Source organism: Danio rerio, chromosome 10 (assembly GCF_052040795.2).
Source record: "Danio rerio strain M-AB ecotype USA chromosome 10, GRCz13ab, whole genome shotgun sequence".
NCBI classification, from domain to species: domain Eukaryota; kingdom Metazoa; phylum Chordata; class Actinopteri; order Cypriniformes; family Danionidae; genus Danio; species Danio rerio.
This window is the reverse complement of record NC_141030.1, coordinates 33,683,244-33,705,520: the sequence shown is the minus strand read 5'-3', so window position 1 is coordinate 33,705,520 and position 22,277 is coordinate 33,683,244. Positions and strand designations below refer to the sequence as shown.

At 36.5% G+C, this 22,277-nt stretch overlaps 1 protein-coding gene across 6 annotated transcripts in view; it reads right to left on the bottom strand.

Annotated features, from left to right (window-relative positions):
- ntm (neurotrimin) overlaps positions 1-9,806 on the bottom strand; it is a 628,604-nt gene extending 618,798 nt beyond the window's left edge. For 4 of the 6 annotated variants that reach the window (XM_087269720.1, XM_087269717.1, XM_087269724.1 and 1 more), the window contains exon 1: positions 9,622-9,806. In XM_087269720.1, coding sequence (XP_087125846.1) covers positions 9,622-9,682 — 61 coding nt within the window. In that variant the 5' untranslated portion in view covers positions 9,683-9,806. 6 annotated transcript variants of the gene reach the window in all.
- Positions 9,807-22,277: the final 12,471 nt, after the last annotated feature.

Sequence of the window (22,277 nt, the reverse complement as noted above, 5' to 3'; positions counted from 1 at the left end):
CCACCCCAACACAAGGAGAACATGCAAACTCCACACAGAAATGCCAACTGACCCAGCTGGCACTCAAACCAGCAACCTTCTTGCTGGGAGGCGACAGTGCTAACCACTGAGCCAGCATGTTGCCCTATTTGTGTCATATACAAGTTAATCAGTAATATTTCTGCACTTGGAAAAACTGGCATAAGTTTTAATATTTGACTAGCAAAATCAAGAAAAAAATTTAATGTATTTAAGTTAGTTGTAAATAAGCAGAAATTAATTTAAATGTAATTTTAAAAGCATGAGGGTGAAAGACGAAAAGTGGCTTTAAAGCATCAACAAAAACAAACAAAACAAAATATTTAACATTATCAAGACTTACAAGGTTAAGATATCAGTCAATAAAAGGCATTTTAATCATTTAATCATTTTATTCATTCACTAAATCATTTAAAATATTCAAAATTAATTCATTTATTCTATGAATGTTTTTATTTTTAAATAAATATATAGGTTACACTAATATACATTAATCAAACATATTTTGACATTTTATTGTGATTTTAAAGCATTAATTAGACATTTACCTTTGAACACTACACCGTAAAACCCAATAATTTAAGGTAACTCAAACCATTTGAGGAAACAGATTGTAACAAACCATTTAAATTCAAAACCTAATCCTAATAAGTACTGTGAACTTAATCCATTTGAGTAAATGAGGCAAATTAAGCACAGTAAAGCCCAATAAATAAAGAGAACTCAAACCAACTGAGTTCTGTAAAACCCAGTAGGTTAAGGCAACTCTGTGAACTTACTCCATTTATGTTGAAGTAACGAGGTATTTAATTGACTCATTACCTTCAACACTGAGTTCAAAAATCTTTTTAAATGAGTAGAATTAACTTTGGGTAAATTTTGAATTAACTACACATTTCATCTGATAAAGTTGACTGTTGGGTTTTACAGTGCATGAAATTAAGTCTACATTGCAAAAATATCCATAAGTTCTTTTTATTTTGGGAAAGAATTATTTTTTTTTTCATTTATACGTTTGAATTTATTATGAGACCTTGATTTTTCCTCCAACCACTTTTGATGCTAAATAGTTAAAAAGTGACTTTAATTAGCATTTTTAATAGTTCAAGGTGACAAATTGCCTGAACTGTTGAACTGCCAGTATTTATTTATTTTTTGATATATGCAATGTTGAAATATTTAATCAATTCCATGCGTGTTCAATAAAAAAAAAGGTCAGGAGAGAAGAGACATGTTTCTTCAATGTCATAAATCTTAATAATTCCTCACTTCACTTCAATTTTTATAAGCAACTGATAATAACAGGTGACATTTGTCATTTGTCAATCATTCTCCAGTCCTCCATTGGTCGCACCCATACATACTTCCTCTTTTCTGCAAAACTTCTCTGCACACATGAACTTGAATAGCACTCGTATATAGGGCAAGCTGCCTTTAGACAGCTTACTCTGATAAAACACCAGATATGGTACCTGTTAGAGGATTCAGTTCTTAGCTGTCACTTGTGCCTGTCTCAGAAAAGTTTAGCTTCAGAGCTCAAGTTAATTTTAGACAATCAGGACTTTGCATTTCTATCAGCTTCTTCTACTTCAGCAAAAACGCTTTATTAGTATGCAGGGCATATCACACTCAACAAAAGAAGTTCAGTTAATATATCACCTTTAAGCAACAAATCGTTTAATGAAAAGAAAAAGGGACAAAAACAATACAAATATATATTCCTTTTCACAACAGCAACATACCTGACATATGCAACAATGATTATGCAACATATTTCATTGACTTTTATTGACATTCAAACTACTAAAATGTCAATAAGTCACTTTATTAAACAACAGCATTGAACTTTCAACATCAAAAGTCAACAGATCAGAGATCAAGATCCCATAATGCAATTCATCACCGTAAATAAGCGGAAAACATTTGTGAATCACAAAATATGGAAACTGTTAATTAATAAATTTCTTACAAATGATTTTGTTAAAATATAACAGATTGAAACTGGATTTATTATGTCACAAATCTATAAAACATGTTTAATTAACAAATAAAACGGAGCTCTTTTTAGATTTTTTTTATTTTTTTTAATGTTAAAACCATGTTCTCCAAAAAGGTGGAAATATTACATGCAGTTCAAATATCAATGGTTTTAGGTATTTTCTAATTATACACAACCATTTGAATCTTTTTTTCACAACTGAAATCACTTTAGCTTCACAGCTCTCCCTGCAGATATGGCCATTTCCAAATTAGTTTGCTGAAACGAGTCATTTTGTTCACTTATTAAGGAAAATGCATTTCAATAAACACAAAAATCGCACTGCTCCAAGCAAACGGATCGAAAAGCACAAGGACAAACTCAGAAGTAATTGTGGCCGTAAAAGCTCTGTCAACACAATGGCGACACACTAACATTTCACTTTATCACATTTAGAAAATGTGCCACTCCTTTTGTCCCTTTGATCAAATTAGCAAAGGGATAATTTGACATCTAGGCTGAAATCGTCACCACTTTCCATCGTCACCGACACCTAATGTGTCTAATTTGCGCAATAACACATCGTGCTGGGGACTCAGCGGGACTTTGTCACATTGAAGAGATGAAGCTGCATTTGATATCTTAATGAAGGGCATCTTTGGACTAAAGATCAAGCCATTTTAATACCGAGAACAAGAACTGAGGCAGAGGCTCTGCAGGGAACCTTTAATATCAAACGACTGACCACCATGGCATTATTAGGGGTAATACAAACATATTTGAAAAATGTTAAGGCTTTAGAAAGTCTCTTTTTATGTATATATATTTATAAGCGAAGCACAGCTGTGGTTCAAAAAGACTAGAATCTAAATGTTTGAAGTAAAACTTTAGGCACAATACAAATCTAGCCTGATAGTCTGACAGCTTGATCTAGTTTAAAGAATTCCATTTGATCGTTCACATTTATATCTACCCATAAAAAATAAATGGTTTGTAAAAAAAAAAACAGCATTTATCTGACTTTTGTCATTTTAATTATTTGACGACTTAATAATACAAGGTTTAAAACGCAATCATTTATAAATCTGTCAATAATATTGCCACTAATAATAGAATAGTATAAACTTTTTCATTTATATGTGCAGAAATAATAAAAGAACAATACATTGTGGTATTGATCGATTTTAGAAATGTCAATTAGCATTAAATGGTTAAATAAAACTAAAATAAATCATATATTTCTAGAAAAAACAACTAATAACAGAATATTTATTTCTTGTCATATATGTGCCAATATCACTTGTGAAGAAAAAAAGCATTTATAAAAACAATAACTATTAAAATTATATTTTTTATGCAACTATGATCAACTGTGGCCCTTGCAGGCAGCTGGTGAACACTTCCTATCACCCAGGCATATATCTGCCACTGAACTGAACTACAAATCCCATCAAGCCCTGCACTTACAGACCAGTTCCAAATCACCCTTGAGTGCACACACACAGCTGAAGCTGTTCAGGACTAGATAGACTATAAACACAGTACACACATTTACGCTGAGTCTTCTCAACTGTATGTGAGCATTACTAAGTGTTCCCTTGTCCTGCCTAAAGCTGAGGTTACACTAAAGTTTGAGCATGCGGAATTCTGTTGTACGAAATTGCGAAAAGAGGCAGGATTAAACAAGTTGATTAGACATTAAGTGTGCTTTCACACTCGGTTCAATTGCCTGGACTGTGCCGAAGTTCAATTGTCTCCCCTTGCCACCTTCTCGGTTGGTTTGTGTTCACGCTGTCTTTTTTCCTTCTGAACCCTGGTACGCTTGCATCATCGAGGTGCTGATGTGTCTACAGCTGTTGCTAGGTGACGGACACATCGTGGTTGTTCTACTTTTACTGAATCTTTTGGTCTTGGACACACAGAAATCGACCCGCGTCTATCGGCAGCAAACATATCGTAAAAATTCTGACATAATACTGTGTCTGCAGAAGCTTTTTTGGAAGAGACAAGTAGACATTATGTGCTTGCCCTGGCTCAGTCCCGCTTGTCACCAAGGTACAGTATGTGATAGACACACACACACAAATGAACATCATGAAAATTATACAGTTGGCGGTTCACTTACGTTTTTTGTTATGATTGCATTCATACCAAAAGTGAACTGGACCAGAGTTTGCGTGAACCGTAGTTCAGAAGACACATTCACACTAGCTAAATGCTAAATTGCATTGTGGATGTGTCGGCGCCAATACAGTGGCGTTGCTCGCTGCAGAAGTTGGGACTTTCTCAACTTTTCTAGCGCTGACAGAAGCGTCAGCCAATCAGATCGCTGTATGCAAATACACCAGCTCAGACAGTAGCTGATTGCAGACTAATTTCATTGGCTGACGCTGCTATGTGGATCGCTTCAGCCCCAAATTCAGACACGCTCTCTGTCAAGCGTTGACGCTGAAGTCCCAAAGTGTGAATGTGCATAAAAGTGTGAACGGGGCATAAAAAAGTGAGCGATTGCTCCATATTTTAAACTTCTGCCTAGAGAGGTCATGTCTAATCTTCGATTGGTCTCACGCAACCACGTGATGCGATTTTGCAGTTTAGAGTTCTCCAAGCTTAAACTTTCCAATGCAGTGAACTGCAAAACTTGTCGCGCAAGCTTGCGTTTTTGGTCTGCCGCATTCGTAAGCGTATGAATGGAAGTCTATAGGGAGAAAAGTCCAGTGTGACCATGGCTTTACCGTGTTTTTAAATCTTGCTTTGTCTATTGTTTATGTTGTTTTGCCTCCTGTCTCAACCATTTGCCTGTGACTTTGATTAGGCTTTGGATTACCTGAATGCTCCTGTTTGACCTTTGCCTGCCTGACAATTCTCAAAGCTGCATTTGGATCCTCATCTCTGTTGCTAGACCCTTCTCATTACATTATCAATATAGCAAAAATCATCAGCATTTCCTACAAATAGATATGCATGAAATAAACTGATTTAATACCGACAGAAAACATTTGTTGTTTTGCTAAATATGTGCAGTTTTTGACACTCTAAAATGGCTTAGAATACTGTAAAAGCACAAAGTGTGACACCTCTATCAACCAACACAAATTAAACCAAAGGATTTTTTCTTTCATCTGAGCAGACTGCAAAATTGTAAGCCATTTTTCCACAAAATTAACATTATAAATGCAAATTATCCCAATCTAATGACTCAATGGACAAAAATGCAAGTCTTTATGAAATTAATTTTATACAGTCTGCAAAATCATCTCAAAATGATCACAATCAACCACCTAGATGTTCTTTTTAACTATTGTCTTTCCTGTTTTGACTCTAAAAAAGTCTGTTCATCGTGCTCCGCTGCATCGACTGCTGATTAAACTTCATGAACTGAATTCTTCTTGAGCGATGATGCTGAAGTCCATTTCAAAAAGAGCTTCTCTCTGTTAAATCACTGTACTCCATCCTCTCGGTGTGAAGCTGGGCCCAAGCTGTGGCACCAAATTTAAATTTAATGACATGTAATTCCTGCCTTGGCGGACAGAGAGTTCGAGAAAGTGACAGGGGGTTCAGTGGACAGTTCAGGCCTGAAGGGATGTTGGCTTGAACACCGCAGGGGAGTCTGAAGCTTCCTGGCAACTTACTGGCAACCAATGACATCTCTGTGTGTCCCGATGAAGAAAAAAAAAAACACTCTTAACCCCTGACAACCTCCATTAAACACAACCCATGTCTAATTCCACACTACTGGAAGCCGCTTCTGCAGAGATTGAGGGTTACTAGGACAATCATGTATATTTGCTATAAGGATATAATTTTTTGAGGAGAAACAAGTCATTGTCAGACACAAGCACTTGAGAACAAGACTGAATAGACTGGAGTAGTGTAACGGAGGCCAGCTAGTAAGTGCTGTGCAGGTAAACCTCACTCCTCTGACCTCTAAAGGTGCTCTAGCGACAGACGCTAGAGACATTGGTCTTTAACCACCTTGGTAGAGAAACCAACTCCCATGCGGAAGGTCGTCAGTTCGATACCAGCTCGGAGCGGGTTGGGTGGCGTAGGACCGGTGGGGTTACATTAGTGCCGTGGCCCAGATGGGAGTGAGGTTTAGGGGGGTCAGTGTAACGGAGGCCAGCTAGTAAGTGCTGTGCTTTTTAATAAAATATGGTATGTGTTAGGAATGAACATGCACTGTAAAAATATGTTGCTCACATCATTTTTGAAGTTAAATCAATTTAACTTTACAAGGCATTTTAACTTACATCAACTATGCTGAGTTAAATGATCAAGTAAAAAATTTCTAACCATATAAAAAATAAAGTTGAAACCTGAATAACATCTAAACATCCATTTAGAAACTTTGCTGTGTGAAAGCGAACCGCACCAAGTACAAAGTGCAACACTGTAACAATTTTAAACCCTGTTTCAGAACAAAACAATCAATCTACAGGTGTGAAAGCCCCCTTACATTTATATTTTTGTAGAAACATCTAAAAGGTAAAAAATCTATCACAATTTACTAGCGTGAGTTAAACCTCATAAGGAAACAAAGTGTTTTACATATTGTCTAAAAAGTGGTTAATAACGAATTTATGGTGATTCATGATTGATTTAATTAAAAAAAAAAAAAAAACCTAAGACAACCATCATTGTGGTTGAGCAAATCACAATAAAATGCATGAATGAGATTGAACAAATTTATACAAATTAACCACTTTATCAAAGGTTCTGAGTAGCCTTAAGATTTCAAGCCTTCTGAAGATATATGATGATGTTAGATGTTAAAGTCATGGCATTGTAGCTCTTTCTTTTGTTTTGTGAAACACATTTGCACTGTAAAGGATTATATGATCAATTAGCCCTAACAGCATGTGTTTTTCAGGTCATTGTAAATTATTAAGTTAATCATTTTCTAACTTTTTTTTTAAAGTTACACACGCTGATTAACAAAGTTCAATAGACTCATAAGGTTAATTTGAGTTAGCTTAAACATTTAAGGCAACCAGTATTTTGTTTTACAGTGTGAATTACTGAATAATACTGCATTGCATACTTGGAAATATTTTACCCACCTCCAATTGGAAGTAATATCTGGAATACCAATCGTAGTCGAACACTTGATCAGTGACATCGACCTTGACATCAGCAAGATGCAGTATTTGAGTGAAACCAAGTTATTGTTGAATGAAACTAAAAGGTGTTTTTGACTATTTCAAAATTTGAAATTGCATAGAATTTGGATTTTCCTTCCTTCGGCTTGGAATTATCAACTGAAATGCCATTCAAAGTCTGACATTTGACCAGTGAAGTCAGCTCAGAATAATCAACCCTGAATTCAGCAAGATGCATCATGTAAATGAATCTGTGTGGATTATTAAATTAATGATTCTACATTCAAGGCAGCTCGGAATATGGATTTAACATCTGGTGCGCCACTCAAAGTTAGACACTCAACCATTAAACTTGGGGCAGATCAATCAAACCCAACCTCAGCAAGGAGCATCGCTTCAGTAAAACAGAGTGGATTACAAAGTAATGTTGCTTTCTAGACAGCACACAATTTGGATTATGCTCACCTTCAATTGGAAATGACATGTGAAAGACCACTCACTTGACAGGTGAACTCAGGGCAGAATGGTCATACCTGACCTCGAAGAGATGCATCATTTGGCATCACTTTCAAGATGGCAACAAGTTCTGAAACCAACTTAAACACTGAGTTTACATAATGATACCTCTGTGTTCTTATGAATGGGAAAAAGTGGAACATGCAGAATTAAATCAAGCTTGGCAAACAGTTCTGGAAAATGTGATGTTCCCATATTCAAAGAGATATGAACTTCACTTGGATTGCTGAAACACCTGTCCGATTGTTTGTAGAGCAAGTAGATTGATCATTGTCTGTGGATTTTTGTTCCTATTCATTTCTCCCATAGGCAGTTGATCAGAAGTTCTAAAACAATCACAAAAATCAGCGCCCTTCCACATTCAAGAATAAGGTCAATAGGGTGGAAAATTTTAGTTGGTATAACCACACATTTACAAAAAGAAACAAAAACATGACCCATCAAGCATTTTTGTGTTTAAAATAAGTCTAGACACATTATAAATATCTAAACATGGACAGCTTGGCTACAATGAGGTTAAATTTGGACTATCAGTGAAAATTTAACAGACATCTAAGAATAGCTCAAAATTAGACTAGTCACCAAATACACACAAATGAATGACGCCACATGAGAAGTCTGTCTAATCTTTGTATTTAATGACTAGTCTAATTTTGGTCTATAGTTAGACTGCTTGAATTTTCACTTATATCCAAAATGGTGCTTTGTTTAAGCTAAGACGTATATGTTTGAATGTCTATTAGACATCTATTCAACAAAAAAAAATTACTTGGTGGAGAGCTTCATGTGCATCACATGTTAAAAATCGCACGTAGAGCAATTCCATGTTCCGAAAAGTTCAGCATTTTAACTTGTGATTGACATTTGAAGCTCTTGAGGTTTCTCTGTAAGGGCTATAAAAAGTAGATCAATGGCTTGCCTATCCATCAGTTCTGTTTAAGATTGAGGCAGATAAGAATGTAAATTATAATGCAGACAAAATTATGGCAGAAATCTGACATGCATTACCAGAAAGAGATCTCTAAATCCCCCAAAAGACACAGTTAGAACATTTTGATTTAACTTTGCAACTTTTCTCTTTTCAGTAAGATCCTTCTAAAAAACTGATTCTCTTTCATGAAGACATTGACATCTGAGACTAGATCAAGTCAGTGAGCTGAACTCAATAACCAAACCAGCATCCATCGTGAATAAACACTTGCATCATTCAGGTGAATAAACCGATTTCTTGACATTGGACAACTTTGAGTGAATAACAAACTACTATTTAGTATGTTTTCTCACACAGTGGTCAATGAGGCTCACAGTCAAACAATAATAGCATACATGCAGTGTTTAATCTGGTATTATACAATATAAATCACCCCACCTTTCCTTAAAAACAATGACATACTTTTTTTGCTTGTATGTATACTATCGTGGAGTCAAAAAGACATGAGTGAGTAAATGACCAAATTTCACATTTTAGTGATTTTTCCAAGCATAATAAAAGACCAATGCTTCATTTCTTCATGAAGTCATTCATCAACAATAAAGCACAACTAACAGGCAACAACTGACGCGTCCTCTTGACAAGGCAGATTAGCCCGTCTTAACTCGGCTAAGCACAAGACTACATCTTTGCAACCAACTTAAATCAGTTTATCAGAAACTAAGATGCGAGCCGCTCCATGGACTACACTGTTGCGCAGTCACGCAGATGTGAAACAGGTGCACGCGTACGGCAAGACGGCATCCTCTCGCCATCGCCGGTGCGCTTTTACAAAACTTTCAAACGCGAATTTAAAGACAAACCTCAAGTACTTCGTGTAAAACACTGAAAATACAAGAAAAGCCCAACAGAAACATGCCCATCGTAACAGTTTGCTTTCGCATTAAACACCAGAGTTGCACTTGTCCTTATTGATCCGCGAGCGCGTCCGACACAAAAGCCAATGCAATAATCTCCCCTCAAAGCCAAGGGTTTTACAGACCAAAACACTTTAAATCTCCTGAAAAGATTGATCCTACCTTGTTGGATCAAAGCGATGGATATTCCAATCAGGACGACCCAGAACACGGGATTCTTCATGGCGTCTGGTGCGGATCGAGAGCGCGTGAGGTCTGCGTGATTTCTTTCCTTCTTGCAAACGCCAATTTGAAAATCCGGAGGAATAAGTGGAAGTGTAGTCCCAGGCTCTAAGTAACTGTGAAGTGGGCACTCACTCACTCACTCACCTACGCAGGCGCTGAGAAGTCCCTCCTTCGGTGAGGTATAGCTTATGGAGCTGCTTGGATAGGCTTCCACAGGATTACAAGAACCCGCTGTTTTCATTTGCTCAAATAATAGGACTGTGCATTTGAAGTGTGTTAGATTCTGAATCTTGTATGCTGCATATCCTAAGGTCGTTTATCTAACTGCTTAGTCATTTAATAATGCTGTTGTTGCGTTATTAAGGTTTTAATTTTCCCCTTGAAAATAATTCCGCCAGAAATTAACTCTTTATTAGCGGATAACAAGGCGCGTTGTACTGTTTAGTTTCAATATAATTTTTTTTTACCATATGCTTCAAATTTGAATATTTATATAAACGAAAACAACAAAACAACAAACTGCAAAACCTAGCTGATAACCTGCAAAAGCATGTCACATGCTCAAAATGGTTAGTTCATTCCTCAAAAGCAACTCATGTCAATCAAAGTGTCAATGTCATCAAAATGAAAAGTCCTGACACCATTGTTTATAAACAAGATAGTCAAATGGCTTAATTCATGTTTTCATTATGACAGTTTACTCTGGACATTTTTTCGATGCAAAAAAAGTCAGATGTTGGTGACACTTCCTGAAAATGCTCAAGACAGCACTTACTGTTTGCACTGCCATTTGAAAACTACAGTAAAGTTGGACATCACTGCATTTAGTGAGGTATCTGAGTACAAGACACTGAGTATGTATGTTTCACATGTTTACTGCATTTGCTCATTGCAATTATAATTTATTCACAGCATTGTGCAAAATAATAAATACACCCTTATTTTCAACAAGCATAGGCTTTCTTTGGGTGGAGCTGTGCACAACTGTAAACTATATTGCAGAACATATTGGAACTGAACCTACAACATACACAGGTCTGTAAATCATTCATGAAATTGTTCAATTTAGAAGACATTTTTAGAAAAATAAAGATTGAATTTTTTTTATAAAATTTTCTAGACAGATTTTGACAACTAGTTCAACATTTTTGTATGTAATGACTCAAGTAATGAAATGAGGACTATTAGTTTTATATGAAATGACTATTCAGCATTTACAAGTTTAGTTCATTTTGACTGACATGACATAAGCGAATGATAATGTTGTAAACAGCAGAGAGTTGTATAAAAGCAATTGATGCTTGTCCAAAAGCATCTGCAATTTGTTGGAAGGAATGAGAAACTGCTTCTATGATGTGCCCAAATGACTAATTGTTTTGAGAAATGCATTAACTGTTGTGCAAATGTAAATAGTGTAGTGAGAAATGCATCAAAGCGACTGAGAAAAACTGTAAAAATTGATGCAATGTTAAAGGGATAGTTCATCCAAAAATCATGTATTCAGCCTCCACTTGTTTCGGTTTAAGTTTCTTTGACTGATAAACACAAAATAAGTCATTTGGAAGAATGTTGGAAAACCTGTAACCATTGACGTCCATTGTATTTGTTTTTTTTTCTACTATGGATGTCAATGGTTAGGTTTCCAACATTGTCAAAATGTTTCTTTTGTGTTTAACAGATAAACGTTGTGAGTTATTTAATATACATTGTGAGCATATCATTTTTATTTTTTGATGAACTATCACTTTATAGGGTAATCAGATGGCCTAACAATCACTTTTGTTGCTATTGTATTTGTTTTAATATCCACTTGGTAATGAGAATCTTTTTGCACCATATGTCTCAAATCTTAATATTCATAAGCAAATGTATTTGATTAAAACTAGACATTTGACTGTGGAAGAAAAAAGACAAACTGATGCGATGTTAAAGGGATAGTTCACCCAAATCATCATCATGAAGATATTCACATTTTATTTTTTTTTTACATTTTTCTTTTTAAAATTAGCTTGACGGGTTTGACTACTAGTTGAACATTTTTGTATGACTCAAGTAATGAAATGAGGACTCTTAGTTTTATATGAAATGACTATTCAGCATTCACAAGTTAAGCTAATTTTGACTGACATGACAAAAGCGAATGATAATGTTATAAACAGCAGAGAGTTGTATGGAAGCAATTGATGCATGTCCAAAAGCATTTGCAATTTGTTGGAGGGAATGAGAAACTGCTACTGTGATGTGCACAAATGACTAATTGTTTTGAGAAATGCATTAACTGTTGTGCAAATGTAAATAGTGTTGTGAGAAATGCACCAAAGCCACTGAGAAAAACTAACATTTTCAAAATTTTCTGCTGATGAACACAAAAGAAGATATTTGGAAGAATGTTGGAAACCAGTAATCATTGACTTAGTCATAATTTTTCCTACTGGGAATCATTGGTTGCAGGTTTCCAAAATTTTCAAAATGTTGTATATTGTGCGCAACATATAAAAGAAACCCTGAAAGGTTTGGAAAAGCTCGAGGTTGAGCAAATTGTGATATATTATTTTTATTTTTTCATTTTCTTTGATAAACTATCACTTTGAGATGATCTAGGAATTACCTTGTTTTGTTGCCATTCTATTTATTTTAGTATCCAATTGGTTATGAGGATCTTTTTGCACCATATGTCTCAAATTTTAATATTCATATATAAGCAAACATATTTGATTAAAACTAGACATTTGACTGTAGAAGGAAAAATGACAAATTGATGTTAAAGGAATAGTTCACCCAAAAATCATCATTTTTTCACCCTCCATTTATTTCAAAAGCTGTTTGAGTTTCTTAAACGGAAAAGAAGATATTTGGAAGAATACTGAAAACCTGTAACCATTGACTTCCATAGTATTTGTTTTTTTCTACTATGGTTGTCATTGGTTACAGGTTTCCAACATTTTCAACTGTGAGTATTTTTTCATTTTTGATGAAATACCACTTTAAGCTAATGTTTTGTTGCCGTTCTATTTATTTTATTATCCAATTGACAAATAACAAAGGATAAACCTTTTAATATCCATACATTTTTGATGCACTGTAAACCCTCTCCATTATTCAAAGAGACTTTGTATCTCATTTCTAATTGGTTAAACTGACCGCATTACAAGTAATAACATTCCCTGGTGTCTCCTAAACACTTTTTATGGTCTAAAGAAGTGGGCATATGAGAGGCATCAGAAGGTTATTAAAAACATTAGGTGAGTTTCTCCTGCCAATTCGTGAATCCAATAAACAAATGTTGGCCTGCTTCCAAGAGCCATTAATACAATTAAAACACACACACACACTTACCTCCTCATGTCAGCAAAACTCTTCAAAAATAAAGCCAGCATCCACTTTAGAGATACTCTAATTATTAATTTATTTTTATGTGTGGATCAACACTTTAGAAATAGATTGAGGAAGCAGATAAATATTGTGTTTGCTGTACTTCATCGCAACTGCATCTGGTGTTCAAAAGGTGAACATAAATTAATCATGTAATATTGGCTTTCAGTTGTACCTCCTTGAAGACCCCAGCAGGTGATTTGCTGTTAAATTTGGCTTTGAATGTGAATGTGAAAAATCATTAACCAGCTCAGTGAAGGGAAACTGCTTGTCATCTCTAATGTCAATGGCAATGCAACTCCTTAAACCACATGGAAAAAAAAAAGCAGTTCGGAGTCGAAACAGCAAACCATTTGGCAGAAAATGAAGTATGTGGGGAAAAATTGATTACTTGACAACCCCGCTTAACTGAGTACGTCAACCAATGGCATAAAGATGATTATATTCATTGACATCTCTGACACAAATACACTGCCTGCAACCTTGATAACAAGCTTCAGCCGGTTAGAATGAGAAGTAAAGATTTGTTACAGGTAAACAATCATTTGAGCTGGAACCAATTCGAAATTAAATAACAAACAAAACATGAATTCTGCATGGAAAATATGCTCCACCTCAATGAAAATCTCACTAATTGGATTATAGAATATTGTTATGCATTTTAAAAGCTTTTAAAATGCTTCTACGAGGCTGTTATTTACACAACCTTATTAAAAAGAGTCTAGAGATATGGTGTGTATTAGTGTAAATCTGGATTTTGGAGCACCGAAAGCTAAATGCAAACCTATTTGCAGCAAGCCAAGTTTAATATTTTGCTAATTGTTAATTTAGCTAATCAAACTTGCTTCCACTGAAAAAAATGTGTAAATGTTAAGATCTAATAAATTTACTGACATAATTTAAAAATTGTACCATTAAGTAAAGTAAGTACCAGAGTAAAACTGTTCAATATTTACATGTTTACTTTATCTAATAAATTAACTGAGTGAAAAGCGTTAATAATTTTTTTAATTTAATTAAATTTTTTATTTTATTTATTTTTTTGCTTTAAAGATGCCATATACTTAATTTATACAATACATTAAATTGCTCTCTGATATCTACAAAGTAGGTATGTGGCTTAGGTAAGTTAAAATAAATCTCCAAAAATTGAGAGCTCATAGCTCTTCAGGTCTGGATGACATAGAATTTGACCTAAAGTACCAGCAAATCTTGAGGGCGTGGCCTGTGAGTCATGCAACAGTCTGATTTGTTTTCTCACTGGCTTGTTTTCCACTGTTTTACACTCGCGTAAATTACTTTATGTTATAAATTAACTGAGTGGAAATTTCGATTCGATTAAATTGAATTTAAGCAAATTTAATAGAATTTGGTCAGCATAGTCAGGAAAGCCCGCAAAAACATTACATCTGTTTGTGCTGTGGGGGCAAAACAACTCATTAGAATGATTTCATGACCTTGATAGGCACTTTATCTTAAAGGATTTTTCCAGGCTCATTATGGATACGTACCCCTGTATACATTTCTGGAGAGTGCAAAACATATCCCAGGAGGTACATTTTTTTGCAGTTTTTGTTTCTGCGAATCCACCAGCGGCTACACTTTTCTGAGCCACTGGCACCTGCTGTTCTCACGTAAATCCTACAGGGGCCGATGTCAACTGACTGACTGACCCATCCACCCCCTTCCCTAAACCCAACCAATACTGTTTTCAAAAGCAATCCAGTAAAAGAAAAGCTGCCTGACTTTAACCATGTTTTTCAGATCTTACCCTGTTATTTACTAGTTTATTTTATTTTTTGCTATTTGTTTTTGTTTTACCTGCTTTCTGGAACTGTTCTTCACCGGACCCTGTCGTTGCAGTCAACTTCACTCAGCATCTCAAAAGAGCTTTCCCCAGAGCAAACAATTCACGGATATATGCTTGGTCAAAATTAAAGATAATATTCAAAATTAAAGATAAAAACTTTACTTGTGCTAATGGTTATGGGGATTTTATCAAGTACCTTTTAAGAGTACATTTTCTTCAGTGTAGTTTTTGATTCATCCTTGGCAGCTTGTTGTGTTTGTATGTGTTCAGATAAATTGGTTTCTTACTGGCACTGCAGACTGGCAGCATATATCCGTGAATTGTTGCCTTGGGGAAAGCCGTTTGCGATCAGGCCAAGTCAGTTAATCTGCAGCAACCAAACTGCACTGCTAAAACGCTCTGAGAATTTCAGCCCTCCAGATGAGTCTGTCCTGCACTTTTGCCTTTTGACAGAACGGACCATAAGACGGAAGCACAGTAAGACCACGCTCAGTGAAATGAAAGACTCTGTAAGTGTATAAGCGAAGAGGGAACTCCGTGAAGGAGAGTTTTTTCAAGTACAAGGCTATTTGAGAGTCCAGTATTGGGACGCCGAAACTCAGTCACCTTGCTCACTCTGTGATCCTTTAAATCACTGCTGTCTCGGCTGACCTGAGGACAGCCTGAAGTGCATTAGCCAGAGAGACTGACAGATGCATTAGTCAGCGAATTCTGCTCAGATGTGGTACAGCTTCATCAAATAAGCTCCATGGCTTTATTTTGTCTGTCAGGGCAGCCCAGATTTCTTAAAGCTATGTTTTTCAGCGGCTGTGCCATCGGTGAATTTCTACATGTGAGCCGATCTTATGTTAACAACAAGAAAGTGGTTCTAGACACTGTGACTAGTGAAGCATTTCTGGCCAAATTAGTATTAGGTTTTGTCAGATGTCAATGCCTGAATGTATTGCAATGCACCAGTTTACAGTGGTAGAAGAAAATTATAAACAGACAATGCACAAGTATTAAATGTATAGATGGACGGATGGACAGATGAAGAGAAGAAAGGATGGATGAATGGATGGATGGATGGATGGATGGACTGACAGATGAACGGACTGACGGATGGACGGACAGATGGATGGACTGACAGGTAGGTAGATAAACAGATACGTAAATAGACGGACATATGGGCAACTAGATGGATGGATAGATGGATGGATGGACGGACAGACAGGTAGTTAGACAGGTAGGTATATATTTAGGTAGATGGACAGATGGATGGATAGACAGATAGAAGGATGGATGATGGAAAGATGAATGAATGGACGGACAGATGGGGTAGACAGATGGATGAATGGATGGATAGATGGATGGACAGACAGGTAGACAGACAGGTTGGTAGATAAGTAGATGGACAGACAGATGGACTAACAGGCAAATAGAGGGATGAATGGATGGATGGATGGATGGATGGATGGATGGATGGACTGATGGACAGACACACAGGTAAGTTGATAAGTAGATGGACAGACGGATGGATGAATAGACAAATAGAAGGATGGATGGATGGATGGACAAATGGATGGACAAATGGACGGTAGACAGATGGTTGATGGATGGATGGATGGATGGATGGACATATGGACAGACATAGAAAGGTAGGTATCTAAGTAAATATACAAATTGATGGATTTAAGGATGGATGAATAGATGGAAGGCGAGGCAATGGCGCAGTAGGTAGTGCTGTCACCTCACAGCAAGAAGGTCGCTGGTTCGAACCTCGGCTCAGTTGGTGTTTCTGTGTGGAGTTTGCATGTTCTCCCTGCCTTCGCGTGGGTTTCCTCCGGGTGCTCCGGTTTCCCCCACAGTCCAAAGACATGCGGTACAGGTGAATTGAGTAGACTAAATTGTCCGTAGTGTATGAGTGTGTGTGATGGGTTGCGGCTGGAAGGGCATCCGCTGAGTAAAAACTTGCTGGATAAGTTGGCGGTTCATTCCGCTGTGGCGACCCTGGATGAATGAATGAATGGATGGATGGATAGATGGATGGATGGATGGATGGACGGACTGACGGACAAACAGAGATAGATAGATAGATAGATAGATAGATAGATAGATAGATAGATAGATAGATAGATAGACAGACAGACAGACAGACAGACAGACAGACAGACAGACAGACAGACAGACAGACAGACAGACAGACATTGAGGATGTGCAATTGGTTATGAATCTCAGCTTGTTTGTTTGTGTTGATACAATTAAACAGCAATATCTCCACTGAGAGCATTTAACAGTATATTCCGCCTTCTGTCTAATATGCCGTAATGAATTATGGTGCCACCGTATTAGTGGAAAAATGTGAATCAAATGCTGTCTATTTTGATAGTTTCAATATTAATGCAAAAGCTAATCCCACTAACAAAACAAACAGCTGTGAAATTATATTTCAACACATTATGAATAATGAGGTAATAGATCTTGCTGTCAGGAATTCATAATTCTCTCAGGCCGCACAGACAAAAAGAGAGAAAATGGCAGAGAGAAGCAAAATAAGCACTCAAAAGATTTAAAGGACCTAAAACATACTATTGAAGGTGTATTCTTATGAGACACCATATTTTTCCTTCTGCTCTGCATATACTGAACCCAATGGTTGTCACCAGATGAGGTCATGGAGTCTGGGGAAAAGTATAAATAAAATATGCCAATCAAAATATGGTTAATGTCAAAATAAATGATTGGTGGTGAGAGTATGAATACATCCAAATTCAGGAGGCCAGTGTGATTTATAAAGTCATATTGTTAGACTTGTGCACCTCTCAGTGATTCATTTTAAAGACATTACTGTTAACATTTACACAGTATGATAAGCTATTATTATTAGTATGATGAGCTTTATTTCATGCAGTGTCTATTGTGAAACATCATTTTTGAAGCAAAAGTTCACTTTTTCACCTATTTAGGAAAATGATTCATGTTTTTCCTAACTCTTAATAACCAGAGCTATTCCTTCTGTTATATATCTCAAGATATGAACCCATCAGCTTCAGCAGACTGTCTTTCCATTATAATACAAAATAAAATGACTGGAATGTGTTATATACGAGCATCTTTATCTTTTTTAGGGAGTGCCAGAAAATGGAGTATGGGAGATTCTGCATTGGAGATAGATTGCAGTTAATTTCTGTTCTGGTTCTGTATCTGCAGTGGAATTGCAGGCCTCCAGGTGAAAAATACAGATGAAAGAGTAAGAGAATCCAGAACGTTTGATGGGATTTCAGCTCTTGGGGGGCCTCAACCAGGATCTGAGAGTTGATCTAAAAGCTAGTTTTTCACCATTTTTTTCATTCTCAAGTGGTAAAAGTTGATCCTTAATCAAAATGCATGAAAGTAGGTATACTGAGGCTGTTAAATACTTGATTCTGATTGGCTGATGAAACATTCTAAGGTGTGCAAAAGATCATTTTCACATTTCCAAGTTTCTCAGCAGCGGAAGTCATAGTTGATAAATTTAAAACACAGTGAGTAGGGTTGCACTGTTTACCAGTACTATGGTAGTATTATAATACTATGGCTCCAAAATACCGGCGGTGCCACTGTACAGTAGTTTGTAAAGCAGGGGTGAGCAAACTCGGTCCTGGAGGGCCGGTGTCCTGCGTAGTTTAGCTCCAACACTAATCAAACACACATAAACATGCTAATCAGTGTCTTCAGGATCACTAAAAAGTTATAAGCAGGTGTGTTTGATTAGAGTCGGAGCTAAACTGTGCAGGACACCGGCCCTCCAGGACCGAGTTTGCTCACCCCTGTTGTAAACAGTAGTATCGTCTTTAAATCTAAAATTCATAATATTGCATGTGGAAAAGTAACTAAAATGCTCAGACATTTGAGCAACAATAGATCATTTTATTTGAATAGCCTGTGGAGTTATTTAAGGTTGCAAACTGTAAAATTCACGCATTTTATGGTAGCCTACTGCTCGTTTTCTGACGCTTCAGTTAGAATCGGATTTTAGGAGATTTAGGAGCTACAACAACCACGACAATCTCGATTCATACTTTGGTGGGAGTATTGCGGACGAAAGTGAAGAGGGTTGGGAGTCGTGGAAGAAAATGAAAGTGAACAGCGGACGGTGGAGGAAGGCGGTTGAGGAGGGGGATTGGTAAAATGAGGTGTCGGATCATATTTCAGAGATGCCGGGTCAGGATCCGGCGTGTTCCGGCACAAATTAAGCCCTGATTATACTCTCTCAGAATTTCCATTACTGTTCCATGTGTGGTAACAGTAGGGTGATTGAAATATTAGTAAATAATGCACTCCTAAGGTGTAATATCACCCTGTAATCAATTCTTTCTTACATGTAGTAATAAAACAACTGTGGGATGCATATTATACTATCTCTACCACAGAATCCCCAAAGTTGTCCCATGTGTGGTAACAGTAGTACAAGTAACTCAAGTCTGTTGAAGTATTATTAAATAATGCACTCCCAAGGTGTAACATCACCCTGTAATCAGTTCTTTCTTACATATAGCTAGGCCCACACGGAATCTCCACACACAGAATTCCGTAGATTTCCCCAGATTTTGTAGCCCATCATTAATTCTGTTTATTTACTTGAGTAAATGCTTGTATATCTATATTTATTCAGTTTTTAAATTAATTACAGTAATTTTATTGACTAATGTGAAAATGTCCATCTGATTTATGTACAATGCAGTTTGTAAAGTATTATTTTCTGTCTTTTAGTAGATCTATTATATGAGAGACTTGCTTCGTTTACCAAATAAAGTGAATCTAACTGATTTGCATTTTAAACAATAAATAAAAGTTAAAATATTATTTTTTATTTCACATATTAAGGTTTTAGATATGATACTCCCAAAATAACTGAGCAGAAATCCGTAGCTTTTTACCAAAATTCTCCGCAGAAATAGCAAAAAACGTTCGCAGATTCCGTCTGGCCCTACATATAGCACTACAGTGTGATTTATACATTGCATTATACTCCTTCTACCACAGAATTGCCAGTACTGTCCAATGTAACAGTGGTAAAATTGGAAAAATTAACTCCAGTCTGTTGAATTATTAGTAAATAATGAACTCCCAAGGTGTAACGTTGCCCCATAATCAATTCTTTCTTATATATAGTAATGAAATGTGGGATGCATATTAGACTTCCTCTATCACAGAATCCCCAATGCTGTCCCATGTGTGGTAACCATAGTATAATTAACTCCATTCTGTTGTAATTATTATAAAATAATGCACTCCCAAGGTGTAACGTCAGCCGGTAATCAATTCTTCTTTACATTTAATATTACAGTGCGATTTATATATTGCATTATACTTCCTCAGAATCATCATTACTGTTCCATGTGTGGTAACAGTAGTATAATTAGAATAATTAACTCCAATCTGTTGAATTATTAGTAAATAATGCACTCCCAAGGTGTAACGTCACCCCTGTAATCAATTAGTCATATAAGCTAGTAATAAACTGTGGGATGCATTATAGGCTACTTCCTCTACCACATAACCCCCAATGCTGTCCCATGAGTAGTAACTATAGTATAAGTAGAATAAGTACCTCCAGACTGTTGAATTATTAGAAAATAATGTTTTACCAAGGTGTAACATCACCCCGTAATCAATTCTTCCTTACATATAGTACTACAGTGTAAGATACATTATACTCCCTCTACCGCAGATATCCCCAGTGCCGTTCCATCACAGAAGCTGAACTATGTATGACAAGGAGGTGCTCTGAATTTTGATGAATGTTTAATTCCTGTTAGACAAGTTGATGGGTACTGTGCTTGCGCTCTCGGGAAGCTTATACCGTATTAATCATTTTCATGCTAGATGATTCCACGTATTCAGCTGAGAGAAAAGGGGATGGATGAGGCAACATTTTCTGACATGTATTTGCACCGGACTTTGCCATGATAATCAGCCGGGGACGTATAATAGAGGCCGTATATTATATTGAGCTCCATATAAATCCTGAAGGATAGAGGGAGGGTGATTCCGATTGAGATTCAGGATGCAGGGAGGAATGAGGTGGCACCGCCGTTTGCTTGAGAAAAATGGAAGGTGATTATATTTTGCTGTCAAAACTGGCTGTTTTATTAAGATATTATGAACGACCTTTTCGGAGGCAAAATAGAGCTCAATATTCAAAACAAAGTGAGCTCTGAGAATTCATCCTACCCTGTCGAGTGAGTCACTGCAAAAGGCCAAACGAATTAAAATCGAAGCACATACTGTATGTCTGACTTTTGTATGCAAACGGCAATAAATATTGAAAACACGCTAACATGGGTGCTGTCAGCCTGACATGAATCTAAATGCTAAGTTTGTCTATCAATAAGTCTACAAATCTGTCTGGAGACAGACATATAAATGGATAAATGAAAATAAGCCCCTGTGCATGGTTGCATAACGATATATATAACGGCATATCTTTATGCATGTGATTTTCTTGTGTGGTTTGGCTCTTCATTATTGATTTTGTGTCATAGCCCTATGTTTGAGCGTATAATAGATGTTGTTCAGCAATATTTCAGACATGGCACAAGGCTGTCCCCTGCTGGTTATTTAAATAAAACACATCCACTCTGCAGGTTCAGCCGGTAGATGGATATACACTTACTGGACACTTTATTGGGTACACCTATTTATATTATATTTATATTACAATTTTCTTATTGGCTAAGCCCATTAATTAATCTGGGGTTGCCACAGTGGAATGACCTTCCATCTGCAACCCATCACTAAGAAATATAATATATTTACACCTACCTTATTAGGTACACCTATTTAAATCCTTGTTAATCAAAAATTTGAATCGGCCAATCACATTGCACACTGCTGGCAAATGTCGGCTTAGTTCCAGCTGCAACCCATCACTAAGAAACATCCATATATACTCAATCACACACACATTCATAGACGCTATGGACAATTTTTCAGCTTAAGTTTTTGGACTTGTGGGGGAAACCGGAGTACCCGGAGGAAACCCACATGAATACAAGGAGAACATGCTAATTTTACACAGAAATGCCAACTAACCCAGCCGAGGCTTGAACCAGCAACCTTCTTACTGTGAGGTGACAGCGCTACCTCAAATCAGATTTTTTTATTGAATTTTTTTTTATCATATGGGACTTGAATTCGTTTTTGTCATGACATTTTTTATGCACAAACAGCACTAAATCTGATTTCATCAATTCTAATTTGTGCCACTTTCATATGTGGCATTACATCTGATCTTACTTTGACTTCGAAATCATTTTCAATTGCGCACAAACTACAAACATCCTCTTCCTTATCAGCGGCTGCTCAATAACCTGTGATGAGTTCACTACACCAGTGTGGTCATCTATCTAGGTGGGTTTCAGGAGTGAATGATCAGTAAAATACACTT